General features: G+C 35.6%; 1 protein-coding gene across 3 annotated transcripts in view; it reads right to left on the bottom strand.

Moving 5' to 3' along the window:
• LOC131032293 (thioredoxin reductase NTRC) overlaps positions 1-13,567 on the bottom strand; it is a 220,249-nt gene extending 206,682 nt beyond the window's left edge. For 2 of the 3 annotated variants that reach the window (XM_057963226.2, XM_057963227.2), the window contains exon 1: positions 13,112-13,565. In XM_057963226.2, the coding sequence (XP_057819209.1) occupies positions 13,112-13,361 (250 nt within the window). In that variant the 5' untranslated portion in view covers positions 13,362-13,565. Of the gene's footprint in view, positions 1-13,111 lie in introns of all 3 variants that reach the window. The other variant, XM_057963225.2, reaches the window with a different exon arrangement.
• Between the last annotated feature and the right edge of the window lie 5,422 nt (positions 13,568-18,989).

Raw genomic sequence — 18,989 nt, 5'->3', positions numbered from 1 at the left:
TTTTTGCTGTTGTTCAGACCTTCATTGCTGTAGATTGCTGCCATTAACAACAATTTTCAGAATTTTGAAAATTTCGATTTTTGTTAAGGAAGGCGATTTTTTGTGTTTGGGGTATCCAACCCCAACTTGGGCGATTTTTCAAGATTGCTGCCATCCTTCATTGTTGCAGATCAAGGCTGCCATTTACATCAAATTTTCAGAATTCCATTTTGGCGCTAGACTTGGGAAAATTCGATTTTGCTTGGGAGGTGTTTTGGTGCCATATTTTGATGATTTTCGTGCATTCTTGGTGGCTGCCATCACTTCCAGCCTGCTGATTCGCTTCAGATCTGAGGTTTGCTTCAGATTTTGACCTCCATTAATGGCTGCCATTAATTTTCAAACTTAATTTTTTATTGCCCCAGCCAATTCCAACTTAAACATTTAGCATTTGGAGGTGTTTCATGGAGTTTTCTATGCATTTTTTTAGACCATTTTATCGCTGTTGCAGGTCTGAAACTCCATTGTTAGGCGCTTGTCCTCAAAAAATTTCATTTCCAGCCACCTAACCAATTTTGGCGAATTTGCTTGGGGCTGTTTCCTTAGCAATTTTTCATCATTTTCAGGGATTTAAACCACTTTGCAAGGTGCTGGTAAGTCTGAAGTGTTCGATTTTCAGACTTGTCCTCAAAGAACTAAATTTTACCAACCATACTTACATTCCAGAAAATGATTGTTTTCATCAATAAAACTAATTCTTGTTGATTTTATGCACATTTTGAAGACTACAACATGTTTTTGAAAGTCTGATTTTTCAGGTTGTCTTCAGAATTTTAACCTCCATTGTTGACTGCGGAAGGTGTCTTCGGACATTCATTGTGTGAAAACACAACCTTTCACACATTTTCCTTAGTCATCATCAATCCAGTATACTCCTTTGCATTTTTTGCTTGCATGTTTTCTAAGCATAAGGAGGTATAAATTAATTTTATGGAAGGCTTCCATGCCTTAGTGTTGTCACACTTTGAGCGTAATTGCTAAAATTTACCAAGTGTATGGATTATTTTCCTGACTCCATTCTCTAACTAGCTAAATCTCTAGAAAGTCAGGAATTTTATTACAAGTATTTATTTTTATCCTAAAACTAACTTTCAGCTTCGTACAGGTGTGATGTCAAAATCAGGATACAAGGAAAGGAAAGAACTGTTGAAGACGCTAGAGACTAGATTTTATCCAGAGTTTAAGATTTCATCCAGATGGAAGGAGATCGCTGATACAAACATGCATTTCCTGGACTTCGACCAGATGCAGCGTCGGAGGTTCGGAGTCAGAGATCAGGTTCTTTCCCCAGCATATGCGAATATTATGAAGAGTGGCATTTTCCATGCCGCTGGGTTTCCACAATCCATACAGTGCAGTGAGTTGATCCTGGAATGTGCACGATGTTACGATCCGCTCACAAGAATGATCAAGAGTCCTAAGGGCGTTGTCATCGCCTACCTTGCTAAGGATGCCATTGCTGAGGTGTTCGGAATTCCACGCGGAACAGACATGAAGGATGTGACCAAGGAGGATTATGCAGACAGATACACGAAGAAGATGGGTGTATGCAAGAGTTTAATTAATAAAGAGTGGATGATTGAACTTAGGAATCATCATTCCAAGGCTCCCAAGACACTTATGTGCGTAGATTTTAAGGAGGAATACAGTGATTTGATATTCCTACTCAACAGAGTGATGGGAATGCCGCGGGGAGCAATATTTCATGGATGGATGTTCTACTTCATCCAGGATTGTCTTAGAGGAACACTAGTGAATTGGTCCAAGATCATAAGCGACAATCTGGATTTCCAGCTGAGGAATGTAGAGCAATCCAAGTCCTTCGCCATGACTTCTTACCTGATGTACCTGCTTGCACGATTTGTTTCATACAGAGGATTAATATGCAAAGGTGAAGTCGGGAATGGGCAAGGACAATTTAAGAGTTATGAATGCTACCCCTAGCTGAGTATGCACAGAATTGAAGACTATAAGAGAGTGAATGATGCATTCACTATGTACATCACACGGATGCTGCAGGGCGGAATCCACACAAGATTGTCCAAGGAGGCAACAGAGTTAATAGAGAAATATGGATCGTGGTATATACAGTTCCCCACTTTCGCATACCTCAGGATTCATGGGTTTCAATCTGAACCCTACAGACTTCCTAGGTATCCAACCGACAGAATGATATTGTTGGAAGTGGTAAGACAGCTTCTAGAGTTCGATGTTATCCAGAGAGAGAAGCACAGGACAGGAATGACATTCCCTATTTCAGTTGGGAAGACGTCAGAGGTCTGCCAATCCGCCATAACTGCCAGCACTGCAGGTGAGGAGATTGCATTCTACAGATTTGCTACCTACAAGAAAAGAGAAAGATTCGATCTAGACAAGAAGGTCGGAAGGATCAGAGGAGAGAAGTTCACTCATAAGGTTGACATAGAAGATTATTGGGCTAACTTGATGGACGAGCAAGCAGTGAAGAGAAGAATGTGGTCCAGAATGTCAGTGGATTTCATGAGGAAGTGTGGACTTTTCCTCATCCCTGATCAGGTATTAGATGATAGAGATCATACACACCCACATTATGAGAATGAAATGAAGGCAATCCTATTGCCAAATTGGTCAGAGTCAGAAGAGATTGACCTGAATGTATTGATGAGAGAGGTCTTGAATTTCTCCCGCACATAGGTAGATATGCAGATGAACAGATTAGTTGACATGGGTGTTCCCTTCACTTATGAAAGGATGAAGCTGGAAGAGTCTACTTCCGAGGATGATCAGAGGACTGTCAGTGATGTCAGGATTCATGCAGACGAAGAGAGTCAAGCTCCCAAGAGAAGGAAGAACATGCCTGGAGAAGTCAAGGCTAGAGGGAAGAAGATTGAGGAGGTGAAGAAGAAACAAAAGACTATCACTCCGCTTATCATTCCTTCACCCCCTCCCAGTGTCTCATCAATCGAAGTGATTGAAGTAACAGAACAAAATAAGGAGACTTAGCAGTGTTCCAACACAGTGATACTACCAGAGAATATTCAGGAGTTCCATGCCACAGCAACTTCTGCACCTCCTGATGAGAATAATGATCAGCCAAAATCCCCTACTGTCCTTTTGGAAGTTAGCTTGGGAAATGAAGTATATGATTGGACTAAGGATAATCCTGATGATAATGAGTATGTTATCTCGGCATTGAAAGGACTGGATCGAGAAGTATGTCTCGATGATGGTATGGAAATGGCCGCTATTCCTAAATGGCTGAGGAGAAGCATGGAAAGAAGTAAACAAATGATAGAGGTACAGCCTATTGATGATATTGATGACTACCTAGCTAGGAGTGCTAAGAAGAAGGAGCCCAAGAGAGCGGAGATTTTGTCGCACATAGCTAGAGATGAAACAAGAATGTAGATTGCGCAGATTGTTGTTCTTAGAGCCAGCGTGACAGCGGACACTGCTACTCCCATGGATTTCCAGATCACTTCAATCGCCCTTGGTCGTCCATCCGCAGGGCAGGAATTCCAAGAGATTGGTGACAACCTCCAAGCAATCAATGCAAAGTTGACACAGCGATTGCGGAGAATGAAAGGTACGGAGAAGAAAATATTAGACTCAGAGAGCATATTGCAGGGACAAGGCGTGGAGATCCCACCCTTATTTCCCCTATTGCAGTTGACCATGGAATACACTCACACTGCGAGGTAGCGAGAGGTACACACTCAGAGGTGGAAAAATGGATTGAAAGCACAAGAAAGCAAGCAGATGATTTCCTTACTCAGTTTGTTCAAGCATATGATAAGACAACAACGCTTGCATTCAGAATCCAGTATTTGGAGGGAGTTTGGGAAGAATTCCGGCCTATTCAAGACAAGACTATTCCACGCCTCCTGGCATTGAAGAAGGTTCCTAATTCCACCTTGGTCAGCGGGAACATTGTGCACAGTGGAGACATATATAATTTCCATGGCTGGTATTGTGCATTAGCCTTGAAGAAATCAGCTTATGAGAACGCCCAATCGAGTTGTATGGAGATGGAAGGATTAATTCAGGACATTCAGATGAAGATCCTTGCCTCGATTGAGGAATTATTGGGTGTTGATGTTAGTGATGCTAGTGGTTTACACTTAGCTGAATTAAGAGACAAGATGAAATTTATGTATTTTTGCCAGTTGGACTCTTTGAAGAAGAGTCAGATTGATGACTTGGTCTCTTTGTTGATTCATGTTCATAATTCGCAAAAGCTCATGCCTGAATGGGAGAACACTTTGAATGCTTGCTCGGATTCATTGGATGTGATTGATTTACAGCAGGATACCTTGCCTAGCATTTCCATGGAGGAGTTAGATTCTGTATTGGCTAGATTCTTGGAGTATGCTAGGAGAGAGAGAGATGCAGGAAGGAATCTTCTAGAAGATTCCCTATATGATGACTAGGTATCTTTTCATTGGGCCATATGTTGGTGGTGCCATTTTTTATGTAACCCTAATTAGGGCAATTCTAGGGTTTTGTTGGCATGATCTCAACCGTTGATCTTAGATCAATTTGGGCCATCCATTTTGTAAGAGACTCTATATATGCCCCTTTGTCTCTCATTTGTAAGGGAGAGTTTTTGTAGAATTGTTGGTATATGCTGCAGCTATTTGAATCCTAATCATTGTTCAATTGTTGGTGATTTTGCTCTTCAAATGTTGTATTTGCATTCATGGTTCTCAATTCCTCCAAGTTAGATTAGAATTTAGATTAGAATTTGTTTTCATGTATGTTAGATTGAGTGGAAGATTTGTTGAATTTATTTGTGTGGAATCCTTAATCCATACCACTAGCCTCTTGCCGCTGGTAAGTGCGCCTTGTGTGGTCAACTAGAGTTTGAGTAAGCATAGCTTCAACTATCATGCGTCCGTTGACAAGCATCAACTTGGATGGTGTCTACGTTTGATGGTAATAGTTTGAAAATCATTAAGTATACCTTAGATGATTGCACTAAGCTTGTGTCAATACCTGATTGTGAGACCTTGCCTGGTTTGATTCCACTAGATCCATTCATCATTTCCTACATTCCTAGTTTTAGAATAGATTTCCTGAACCCTATTCTTTTTCCCCCTTTTTTAGTAAGAAGTAAATCCAGAGCTTTATTGATAAATCTTAAGTTGTCAGCACACCTATTCCACATCATTCATGATAATCCAAACATTTGCGTAAGTCCCCAAAGTGAAACACAACAATTCACATCAACCACTGAACTTACCCACTCGTCAAGACCTGACATGTAGAAACCTTGGAATCATTTTAGTTGATCTCATTCTTAACATCTGAGGTGATTTTGTTCAAGAGAGGGTAAATTACTTTGGTAATTTATTTTGTATTGTTATGTGCATAAAAAACACATCAACACTTCCATACAGTCCAATTGTTGCTGATCACCATATTGCATAGTGCCACTCTAACTTTCACAAGTCGTCTTAAGACGATTGTGTTTGATGCAAAACGGGTCTCAACAACCTATAACACAAATTAATGCCAAAATGATTAAAAAATAAAGCCAAACTTTAAAGAAGAATACACAATATAGCTTACACAATGATATTATGAACATTGAAATTTAAAAAATCAGAAAATGTAAAATTAAATTACTATTTCACTTACCTTCAATAGCTCCAAATTCAAAAAGGATCTAAAAATCCCTTGAGACATGTGGTGGTTTGTGATGAACATCTGGATGTCCTCAGCCTCTGCATACACATCTCTGGTCCATTTTATTTTAGTCCCAATCCTTTGTAGCATAAGATTGAGTGGATGGACCGCACAAGGTGTCCATCAGATGTGATCATAGCATTCCTCAACCAACAAACCAGCAGCTCTACAATTTCTTGCATTGTCCGTTATGACTTGGACAAAATTGCAGGGTCCCACCGACTCAATGGCGAAGATGAGAATTTCTACAATAAATTGGCCATCTTTTACTTGGCCCTCACAATCCAGAGCTTTCAAAAACATTGCCCCTTTAGGGGACACGGCTATGACATTGATCAATGGACGATTTTTAGCATCTTTCCACCCATCTGAAATAATTGTTACACCTGTCTCAGCCCATGAATCCCTTATGGGTTTCAATGCATCTTCAACCCTCTTCACTTCTTTGTCCAATAATGTTCCACGTGCCTTCTCATAACCTGGGCCCTTATACCCTCTTGGAGCTTCATTAACACTTTTTATCATTTGCTTCCAATATGGGGAGTGAACAACATTGAAAGCCAACCCATTTGCACAAATGCACCTTTCTATATCTTGGTCAGCAATGTCTCTACTCTCATTTTGAAATGCGGTTTCTAAAGGCCCCTTTGTTCTTTTGCGTGTCAAGGGTGGTTCATTTTCACGTTCATTTGTGGAAATGAAGGGGTGGTCTTGTACTACAACATCGGGATTAGATTGGGCTTGCAATGCCCTTGTTTTCTTTGTTGCAATTTGATTCAATCTACGGGCTTCTCTCTCTTCTGTCTCCTCATGCTCCTTAAAATATTTAATCACTGTCTCATCTGGTATAGGTTTACCATCTTTTCTAGGGCATTTTTTGATGCCTCTTTCTTTTATTCCACACAAATGGCCTACCACCCGATAATATGAACTATTACGTTCAATACCACATCCTTGGCATCTCCAACGGAATCCCCCACCTCCTAGAAGTTGGTTTAAAATGTCAACATACTTCCATAAGGGAGAATTCGGATCATTTCTTTGTTTTGTAATTGTTTGTTCATTGCCAACGGAGGAAGAGGTAGATGCCATTCTAGTTCCTATGGCAAGAAATAACATAAACATATTCAAAAACAAAAACAAAATAATGAAAAACAATTAATGTTTCATGTTTGACAATTTGTGAAACAAAAATAGTTGGAAAAAATGTTAAAAAACCTACCTCTTGTAGCCAATGGGAGCTTGCAAATGTATGGAAATGATCCTGTAATGCTTGTTGAAGCTTCAAAAATCAGTCTTCAACTCCTCCTATTTGATCTTGGAAGCCAAACTTTGTTCACCCTTTCTTCAACCTGCTATCAAAAAACTTTTGTTTGCAACACAAATGAGGAGAAATGAGCCAAGATTATGTTTTAGAAGTCACTTTTAGGGTATAAAATTGACTTTCTAAATGGCGGATTTCAAAAAAAAAAAAAAATTGCATTAAAAAACCCGTTTTGGGTCGCCCAGCCGTCCGGGATCGACTTGGGTCCGCCCGGGTTCGACCTGGTTCGATCTTGGTCCACCCGGGTTCGAACCAGGTCAAACCCCCTTTGGGAAATTTGAACCAAGGCCGGACCGGACCCAAAAAAGGGACCCAGACCGTAATGGACCCGAACTAGGGGGGTGTGGAGGCGAACCCGGTAAGCTAGATTAAAACGTCTTTTTATGCATTCCAAATCAACTCAACAATTTGCAAGGTATAACACACTCACATCATAATTGAACTTTTGTGCAGCCTCTAAATTCAAGTTTGTTACAATATCAGAGGAGGAGCACTTCAAAGCAAATGTCACTTCTCATAATTCAAGCAGCATAGGACATTCTACAAATGATACATATGCTACTTCAGATGATTCCTAGAGTCGACAAGTCAGAATTTCTCGGGATCAAAGCACCTGCATTTTATAATATCTACTAGCATAAGTTCACAGAACAGCAGTTCATTATACATGCAAATTATCTGTGCACAAAGAAAAAAGAAATATGAACAGAATTTTAAACCCAAAGGACGTGCATCTATATAACTCTTTTATAAGACAAATCAAAGTCATAAAAGACATTCATAGCATTAAAGAGTTACACAAAAAATCACAGATAACGTTGTTTACAATGAAACTGACATGGGATCATGTAAAATAAATGTACAACAAATAATGAAAACCATAAACACATAATTTTGTAAGAAAGCTAAGCAAATTGTCAAAATAACTGCTCTAATAGATAAATCAATATCAATAATAACATGAGAATTATAAACAATTAGACAAGAAATCAATCAAAGATGAACTTACACTTACAATGAAATTGATAAGGAATCAAGTAAAATCATGTACGGCTAAAGGAAAACCATAAACTAGAGAGATTAGTTGTTAAAGAAAACTAAGAAAATTTTCAACATAACTCCTCTGAAAGACAAATCAATGTCATAAAAGAAATGAGCAGTATAAACAATTAGGCCAGAAATCACAGGCAACTTTCAGTTATAATGAAACTAATAAAAAGATCAAGTAAAATACATTATTAAATATACAACTGTGAAAGAAAACCATAATCTAGAGAGATCATATATTTTCAAAAGCTGGAAAACCCATCAATACACTGTAACACAAGCAACAATTGCCTCCCTGAAATGCTTTCCAAGATGGATAATGGTGACATACCAAAAGTTAAGCAATTTCATGAAAAAAAATTAATACAATTAAAGAAAAAATCAAGTAAAAAACTACTCATTCTGGAATAATAAAATTGTTTTTGAAAGATAAACACCATCAAACTCGGCCATATGATCACTCAACTTTGATGTGCATAAAAATATTTGCATGGCCATAAGATAATGTATGCTCACAGTGAAATAGTCATATCATCATGAATCTAAGAAAGAAAGAAAGAAGGAAAGATTGACATCCACAAGATAATCAAACCAAGGTTAATGTAACTCAGAAAGCACAATCAGCTATAAAGGAGAAGTACTAGGGTAAATAGACTTGGGTTATGCAAAGTAACTAACCAGGCAGGTGCGATTGCAAACATAAGATGGGTACGGCTATCACAAATGAAAACATTAAATCTAAGACTGGATACATGCATTTTAAGGGGAAAAAAAATAGTAATAATAGATACTAGAAAGATTTTAGTTCCACACAACAGTACATGGTTCAAGGGTTTGTCTCTTGTTTGTTTCTTTGGAAATCCCATGTTTGAGTCCGATGGTGGACATTTGAAATTCTGGGGATGTGACCCCCATTATGTGGTCCCATCGGCTGGGTCTGGTTAAGCCCAGAATTCGCTAATCAAAGGAAAAAAAGAGATTCAGATATTTGTTTTCCTAAAATGTGCTATTCATACTTTATTTCAGAAAACAGAGACAGAAAGCTGAAATTAAAGATTCAATGTAACCAAATGGAACAGATGTTTAAGATCGGATAATATAATACAAGGATTTGGAAATGGAATAATCACATCGTACAGCAGGCTGCATAGTTATTTTATTGTCTACGAAATCTTTATTCTATGTGCAATGAGTTAAAAATACTGTGCAATATTCCCTGTGCAAAACAGTTGAGTGCAACTATAGATTTCACAAATCTGTGAGTTCTTGAGAAACAAAATCTTGGCTTCAACTTTATGGAAGTATCATATTGCATGACAGTTGATTTTGTTATTTTTCACCACGAATTAGGAAACCCTCGAGAGTGTTAAATTATAGAGTGAAACTCTTAAAAGGTTTATCAAGAGGTGTCAGAGCAAACTATACTATTAGTTGCTTCCTGGTGCAGGAGCACCTTGACAGCATGTCAGCATGGCTAATGGAAGGCTCAGAGGGACTCATGATGGATCACAAGTCATCTTCAATGTAATAAGGTCCATAGGACCACTTTGTGTTGATTGGGATTGCTTTGGACCCATTTGTAAGACCATTGATCCTGCTTGGCATGTATAAGCCATCATGGTCAAATCTGGCCAAAAGGTCAGTAGGATGTTTAGGATGGATTGGGTAGGTCCTCTAAGATGATTTAATATGTCATTCATCATTGGAAGGCATCTATGTATTGGTTCGGTGCCCAAATGTAAATGTTGCTAATGTTGTCAACGTTGTCATTAGGTTGACAACATGGAATTGGGCAAACAACTCGCCTCCAATGGTCACTTAGTTTGAATTTTGGTTGGATGGCAGTTGTGTGGGTTGTTGAATGACCATATATGTCTTTGATGGTCGAGAAGGAGGGGTTGATGTTGGTTGTTGGTGTTGTGATGAAGTTTTGAATGTGAATGAATACAAACAAAACAGATTTCCTGTCATTTTCACTGTTCTGACCCTCATAACCTGACTGTACGGATTGGTCAAGAAGTGTAATGCACTTGTGTGGATAGCATAGAGAGTTAGCTTCCATTTGTTTCTGGTTTGGTGCAACGTGGTGCAAAATTCTGTGACATCCACTTGATTTTGTAGAAACAGTTCAGAAACCCTCGCCTATCTAGGGTTTTGGCTTCACATGGCTTCAACTCGCCTATCTAGGGTTTTGGCTTCACATGGCTTCATCCTGACTTTCCATCCATGGAATTTCGCGGCCTTTGGTGGGAAGTCAGGGACAAGTGTGTATTATAGGACTCTGGAGGATTTTGGCAGGGAAAGTCCTGGAGGAAGGAGGAATGGTCATTGAAGAACCAGGCATCCTCATGTGACTGGTTCCGGGTGAATGGAAAACAAGTTGGAAGGAAGGGTATGTGGATGGACCAGGCCAAGTAACAGTGGAATTGGTGTTTAGGGATGTGTGCAGACCCAAAACAATCATTGGATCAGGAGTATTAATCCAATTCAGTACACTTGCTTTGTGAAAGTGGCCTAATTGCCACATTAGACCTAACAGGACAGTCAATATTGTTGACCCTTGTTTGTAGGTACAGAACCCTATTTTGACATATGTTATGTAAGCCCCAATAGGGTACTCAAAACTGCAACCTGTTCCATAGGTTGTTTGGGAAGATTTGGAGATAAGGGAGGAAAACCGGAAACCTAGGGCTAGTAGCCAATTGGATCCTAATTGGGTAAATCACCCTTGGGAGTGTGTCTATCACAAATTGGTGTTGAAATTGAGTTGGTTTGGGTTCTTAGGGCCATAGGATGGTGGAAGGGAGTCCCTAGTCCATCCCATATATGTTTGGAAGGTTGGAGCCTCATAGATCAAGGATTGTGATCAATGGGTAGGAGTCCAAGTTGGACATTTGATGTGAGAAGTTGTAACAAGGAGATTGGAGGGTGTTGAGTGATCACCTTGGTAGGGTGGTTGGGTGAGGAAAAGGAGTATTGGATAGGATTGTGGGTTGTGGGATAGGAAATCCACTAGTTCCCTGTGGACTCTGCATCACTTCTGGTAGCATCTTGACACACAACTCTGTGTGCTTGTAATGCTTTTCTTGGGTCTGAAAAACAGAGCAACAATAGCACATATTTTGGAGTCAATGCTAGACACAAATGCAAGAATGTAGGTGCAAGTCAAACTGAATATTTAAGAATATCAATCTGATTGAAGTTCAGTCAGGCCACAAAAATGTCCTACTTTTCTTGTAGTACAATCCTCCAGTTTAGGATCTATGTTGTTGCCTTTCCTATTTCATTGATTTCTTACAGTCAAAATTGGAAAATATGCCAAACATCTGTCATTGGTCATTGGGGTTTATTGTCGCAGCAAATGAAAGAGCATCCCAAGGATTGTCAGAGATGCTTTAAGGATGCTGGCCATAGTCACAAGGTTCAGCTTGATCATCATAGAGATTCACCGAACCTAAAATCTTTTTGATGGTTCAATTTGACAGAAACTTCCAAATTTTGGTCAATTCACTGACTCTGACACCAGCCATCATTTGGCAGGAAACCTCTGTTTTTCAGCACACACTCATAACATCTCTCATTTCTTGCTCATGGTCAGCCCACAGAGTTTGAGATCAATGAGCACATAGACTCAAAATCTAATATTGTAATAGATATGCAAACAAATTCCACCAGGATTTTGGCACTAGTTGTGTGAATGATTTGAGTTACGTTCTGCAGCTGCCCGTTTGCTTTGAAAAACATGGTGAACGAATAAATTTAGAAACTACATCAGTAGAGGCAGTCCAGATGCATTGGATCAAGATTTCAAAGATGTTTAATTTGTTATTTTAGAGGAAAGGGGCACCAGGACCTAGACTACAGAGATCAAGAGCTATTGCCATTCTAAATATTAATCCAAACATTCTATGATGGTGATGATCTATAATATTTTGAATTGCTATGCCCACTGGACATTGAATTATTTCCAATATACTAAATTTTGTGTTTTAATTATAGAATTACGCATAATCTTATATGTTGTATAGCTTCAAACCTTTTTAATATCCTTAAAAACCTTGCCAAAAATTTATGCTTCTTGAACACAACTTTTGGAACCTTGTGACTGTTATTGGGACTACCATATTCATATCGTAATCCACGCCCATCACAATATGCACCAAGAAACATGATGAAATGAAATCCTCCAATCACTAAATAATCCAGAATAGGTTGAGAGAACTCAAACAAGTTGACATTAACGCACCATAACTTTGGATCATAATATACAATGCTTCCATGTCACAAATGTCTAAGATGGTCATTAGCACAGATTGAAATAAACCACAGCATATTCTGGATCATACTACACAATGCTTCCGTACCAGAAATGCCTAAGGCAGTCATTACCCAAAATGGAATATGACACTAGCAATTCTAGGTTACAAATATTACAGTCCTAAATCGATAATTCAAGAAATGTGGTGAAAATTCAAACTCATATAGCTTCAAACCTTTTTAATATCCTTAAAAACCTTGCCAAAGGTTTCTCCTTCTTGAACACAACTTTTGGAACCTTGTGACTATTATTGGGACTACCATATTCATATCCTAATCCACGCCCTTCACAATATGCACCAAGAAACATGATGAAATGAAATCCTCCAATCACTAAATAATCCAGAATAGGTTGAGAGAACTCAAACAAGTTGACATTAACGCACCATAAATTTGGATCATAATATACAATGCTTCCATGTCACAAATGACTAAGATGGTCATTAGCACAGATTGAAATAAACCACAGCATATTCTGGATCATACTACACAATGCTTCCTTCCCAGAAATGCCTAAGGCAGTCATTACCCAAAATGGAATATGACACTAGCAATTCTAGGTTACAAATATTACAGTCCTAAATCGATAATTCAAGAAATGTGGTGAAAATTCAAACTCCATGTTTCCTAAATACTTTCCAAATATGGTGTGGAGCAACAAACCAACCAATCCTAGCATTGAAATGCATTGCAGGGGCATATAACTCAGAAACCCACCTGCAGATTTTTCTACCTCGTCCTCATTTGTTGCAACTGCAGACATGACAACTCGGCGAGAACTGAATCCTTGCTGATGCCTGCCCATTAATGGCCTTAATCGTCTACTATTAAATTGCAATGTAGCCATACTAAGCCTGTAGTGAGATGGACCCCTGTAATAGAAAAAACTGTCATTATTACTACAATAGATGGGTGTGCAGAAACGTAGAGAAGAAGACGAAGAGAAGATTGTGGGAAACATGGCCATGGCTAAGAGATCAGGCCCAACAAGGTGAGCGAGGAAAAAGGTATGTGTCTAAGCCTGTTTAACATTTAAAACCACACATACGAACATATCCAATAATCGAATGAAAGCGGGTAGCTAGTGAAAGAAAACACAAAAAAGATTCCTCGATACGTTTAAATGGATGCCGTGACCAGGGAAGACTCATCTAGAAGCATGTAAGTTCTTACTACAGGTAAATGTTGAGCGATGTTTTTAATGTAGTAGTTTAGGAAGCCATATATATATTTTAATTAAATATATTTATTATTAGAAAAATAATTTTAATTTTTTTTATGGAAGATTATTTTATATATGAAGTCACAATCAGCTTTATCTATGAAATCATAATTGTCGCTTCGTCTTTTATGATGTTGGAGCTGTTCATTAGGCAATACTTTTGCAATGAATTAATTAAATTAAACATTTATATCATTTATATCATATATGATTTAATTAAATTTAAATTAAACATTTATATCATTTATATCATATATGATTTAATTAAATTTGTGTTAACGGTTTTAAATTTAGTAATTTTTACTTGAGAAATAACTTTTTCAGAATTAAGTTTTTCTATGAATGATGTGCTTGAAAAAAATTTACATTTTCTTTCTGTTTTTTAAATTTGCATGAAATATATTTTAAACCAACATTATAAAACATTATAAATCATATTTTATGTGCATAAAGAACTTTTTTTTATGCCTACATAAATAGATCTATAATCAAATCAAATAATAAAAGTATAAAATTGTATAAAACTTTAAGGGATATATATTTATAATAATAATTTCAAGATTATTGTTATTTATTATTAATTTTAATTTTTCTTAATATTTAATTTTTTATATAGTTTTGTTTATTATATTTTAGTTTTTAAAATAGATTTAAATCTAAAACTATTTCAATTATTTAACTTTATTTTGTGAAATTAAAAATTTATTAGGATTTCTTTAATTTATATTATTTTTTCTAGTAAAATTTTAATTATTATGAACTAATTATGTTTAATTTTTTAACTTAATTATTATAATTTTTAAAATATAATCATTATTAAAATTAAATCATAATTATTATTAAAGCTATACTAAAAACAAGGCAAGTACTAGCCACTATGTGACACTTGTTTTTTATGGTGTTGGAGCATTCATTGAGAACCTCTCAACTTCACCAACAAGATTTATTGACAAAATAATTAATTTTCAGTTTTTAAATTTATTAAAATTATTCGTACTCTAGTCCAATAGTTATAACCATAATTATTATTACCAATAGTTATAATAGTCCAATAATTATTATTAAATCTTAATTTTTACTTTAATGATAATTATAATATTTAATAATAACTAAAATTATAATTATAATTTAATTCTTATAGAAAATTAAGATTATAATTCATTATTAAGATTATAATAATCTTAATTAATAATTATTTAGCTAAAATTATTAAATGATTATAAATTAAAAATAATTAATTAAAACTAGAGTTATAATATAATTATAATATAATTGATCAAAATACTTATTATCATAAATTATAATAATTTTACATGTACAAACTAATCACATGGCTATCTAGCTTATTTTATTCTCCTTTGTTTGGGACAATGTTAATGTGTTATTCTGAGGGGTTTTTGCTACAAGTATACAGGTTTTTTTGCTACAAGCATACAGGTCTTCCCCTCTTTGTGGGACAATGTTAATGTGTTATTCTGAGGGGTTTTTGCTACAAGTATTACGGGTTTGCTAATATATATTATTATCTTCTATACTAAAATTATTATATTTATAATTACATAATCCATTTTAATATGATTATATTTACCATGTCATTTACTTTTCTCACTTTTTTATTAGTATTATAATATTTATTTGTGTACAACAATTTTTTTTTAAATAATTTAGTTTAGTTAAATTTATAGTTTAATTGATTAAAATACTTATAATGATAAATTATAATAATTTTAATTTAAGAAGTTAAAATTGTATCTTATATAAATTTATTTATTTAAAAATATAATATTAACTTATTAATTATTATTTTAAAATAAAAAATTATTATATTTATATTTATAATTATGTAATCATATTTAATATGATTATATTCACTTCATAGCTATTAATAAAATATATTATGTTTTTTATTAAAAAAGCAGTGAGAACTAGGGCACTGACCCTTTACATAACAGAACTAATAAACGAGACCATAGTGCGAAAATAGCACTATAACAGCATTAACAACAACTAACAGCAAAAAGAGACCAAGTCTTAGAAATAAAAAACAACAGCAGAAAATACAAAGACAAACTACAGGGACGCCTTTCGCACCCCAGTGACATCAATGGCATTGCTCCATACATGGGAGAGGAACTTGTACAAGTCCCTAGCCTTCTGCTTGTGTCCGTAGTGTGTTCCTTCAGCAGAGAGAGGGTGAGCGCCGAGCTATGTAAAATCTACATATAAAATTTGTTAAGGCCCACAATTTGGGCATCACGGGCCTCCATCTTGCTCTTGAGCTGATTGACATCGTCCATGATAGCCTGCAATTCAAGCACAAGGCCCAGGTTCTCAATTCTGTGTGTGATGTCCAACACGTCCGTGCGCAACTTTTCCATTTGCTCCAAAGTAGGGACACCCTAGGGGTTCACAGCAGCCATGTCAGCCATAGTCTTATCCATCTCCTTGGCCACATCTTCATCAGGGGAACAATCAATATCATTACCCAGGCCCATGAAGGGAAGAGAGTTCATCACCCGTTTCGCCCACTTTAAATTCGGGTCCAAGTTACCAAAGTCCAGGGTTTTGCTATCAGAATTTTCCTCACCCATGACACCCTCAGTGCCCATGTTCATAGGGGTCGTATCCTTAACATCAACAGAGTCATAGGTTTGCATCTCAGAATTGCTCGTGTCGACGACACCAACAGTGATCGGAACCATGGGGTCCCTAGTCATATCCACATCCACAACATCCCCATCAAGGGCCCCCATAATGGTATTAGGGTCCTCTCCCTCCTTGTCCCCAATGGGGTCCTCCTCTAAGTCAATATTTTTTTATCACAGAGGTCTTCTTTTTGCAGCTTTTGGAAGCCAATCTGGAGGATCTCCTTGTAACCTCAGAATCAAGGGAAGGATTGTCATTCTCAGCATCCTCACAGGATGAATTGTCATCAAAGACAATATATTTACGTTTAACAGAGGTTTTGCCTTTGCCCTTGGACAGGGAGTGGGAAGCATTGGGAGAGGCGGACAGAGTCAAACTGGGGGAGACCGCAGATAAGGAAACAACAGAGGCATATTTACTTTTCACACTTTTTTAATTAGTAAAAGTTGTACATTTTAATTCATTTATATTTTAAAACCTAATAATTTACCTCAACATTTGATTAATAGTGGATCTGTGAAAAAATTTCTATAAAATTATTAATTTATTATTATAAATATTAGTACTACATTATTAATTTATTATTATAAATATTAGTACTACATTATTAATTTATATATATAAAAAGTTTAACAGATTTAAAATTTGTTAAATATTTGTTTGGTGGATATGTAAAATAAATTTGATAAGAAAAATTAAACATGCTAAATATTATTTTAACATACCTAAAAAATGCCTAAAACAATTCATCTAGATATCCGCTAATAAGATGTAAATTTTTCAAACCAATTAGATTGGAGAAAAATAATTTCTATAATTTAGAAACTTAAAAAGTATGCATCTTAACTTTATAAAAATTAAAAAACATATATCAAAATAAAAAATTCATAATTTTAATTGGTGGAGAAACATTTTAATAATAACAAGTTAACAAAAAACAATGACAACACGGCAAGTACTAATAATATTATTTTATCATTTTTGTTTAATTAATTATGAGTAATTGTATTTTTAACAAATTAGAAGTTTAAGTTTTTTTTCTATTTAAGAATATTTATCTTTTCTAAAGTAAAGATGGAAACTATTTAACTAAAATTATTTTAAAAATTAATTATTAATAATTTGATTGATTACGATATTTTAGCATCAAAATGACAATTTTTTTTGTCTAGTTTTTTTTGTCATTATTCATTTAAGGATAACAAATAAGGTGGCAAGATTTAAGTTCTAAACACACTTCTACCTCCACCAAACTTCATGGGATTCATATTTTTACTTACTACCAACATAATAATCTTCCTAAATTACATGTGTGGTAATAACAATGCAAGTGTTTCAAGTTTCAAATTAAATTAGAATATATAAGGAATGGGAATCTGATGAACACCCCAAATGAAATTGTATGTAGTATTTAGATTTATAATAATATACGTCTCTATTTAATTCTCAAATGAAAAAAATATTATGGTTTGAAAAGAGTTTTTTACCTATATTTAATTTTTTTTATAGAAAAGTGTTGTCAAGGGGACAACCCTCATATGTATTAGAATAAAAATACATAAATGTGTTTGCTCTAGACAAAGTGTGCATCATACATCATGATTATCTGGCATCATAAGATGTGTCAAGAAATGAAGACTTGTAGACACCTCAAAGGCCCATTCCACCTAGTAGAAGGAGAGAATTTATGGATGATTGCTAATGTAAAATTTAAAACCCTCCATCTTATTATGGTTGAGACCATCTCTAAACAAACACACTACTTTTGAGACACTTGAATTTGAGACACTAATTTTGTCATGGCTATGATTAATTATTTATTAAACATGCCACAAGATAACCAAAGATATAATTTAGTGGTTAAATGAATCTTGGTTCCAACAAATGACATTTCTAACTCTAAACTCATTTACAAATTTGTTGGTCTTGAATCTCCATGGTACCACAATATCTACACATACCTTCATGATAAAACCCTACCACCCAATCTAACACAAAACAATGCAAACCCTTCATTCAACATACATCCCCTTCATTCAACATGCATCCCATTGCACTCTCCTAGGAGATTTTGTATTGTCAATGATATGATGGTTCCTTGTTGTGATGTTAAAATTAAATGGAATTTAACCTCACATTTCAAGAGGTACATAATATTGTTTATGGGGCCCAAACTAGTGGAATGGTATTAGCTAAGAAACTTCTCAAAATAAGGTATTATTAGCCTATAATAGAGTATGATGCATGTTAATATATCAAATGGTGTCTTGTGTAATGCCCCACTATGAGGCCCAGAGGACAAAAACATAATAAACAACAAAAATGCGAAAAACAAAAAAACATTATAAAAAAATTAAACCACACAAGTGCAATGAGTATCATAATGATACAAGATAATGACAAAAAAACCATTTAAAATCAAACAAGAGTCCTCAAGGCCCCAAAACGATGTTACTCAAAATAACATAGCCATACATACAAGAATAATGAAACTTTACAAATAAAATAACACTGTCATTTACATGGTACATGGTTCATAATACATTGCCATGCGAATAATTATATGATCATTGTTTACATTACAAAATATCCATAAGGATATAATCTCTATGAGTACAACAATGGAGTGGATACAAAAAGCTAGTACATAAAGAAAGTCTTCAATCTTCCCACAATCCATCACGTACATGTTGTAGGATGAACCGAAACCCAATGGGTACGAATAGC

This window comes from Cryptomeria japonica, chromosome 8 (assembly GCF_030272615.1).
Source record: "Cryptomeria japonica chromosome 8, Sugi_1.0, whole genome shotgun sequence".
NCBI classification, from domain to species: domain Eukaryota; kingdom Viridiplantae; phylum Streptophyta; class Pinopsida; order Cupressales; family Cupressaceae; genus Cryptomeria; species Cryptomeria japonica.
This window is presented reverse-complemented; position numbering and strand designations above follow the sequence as displayed.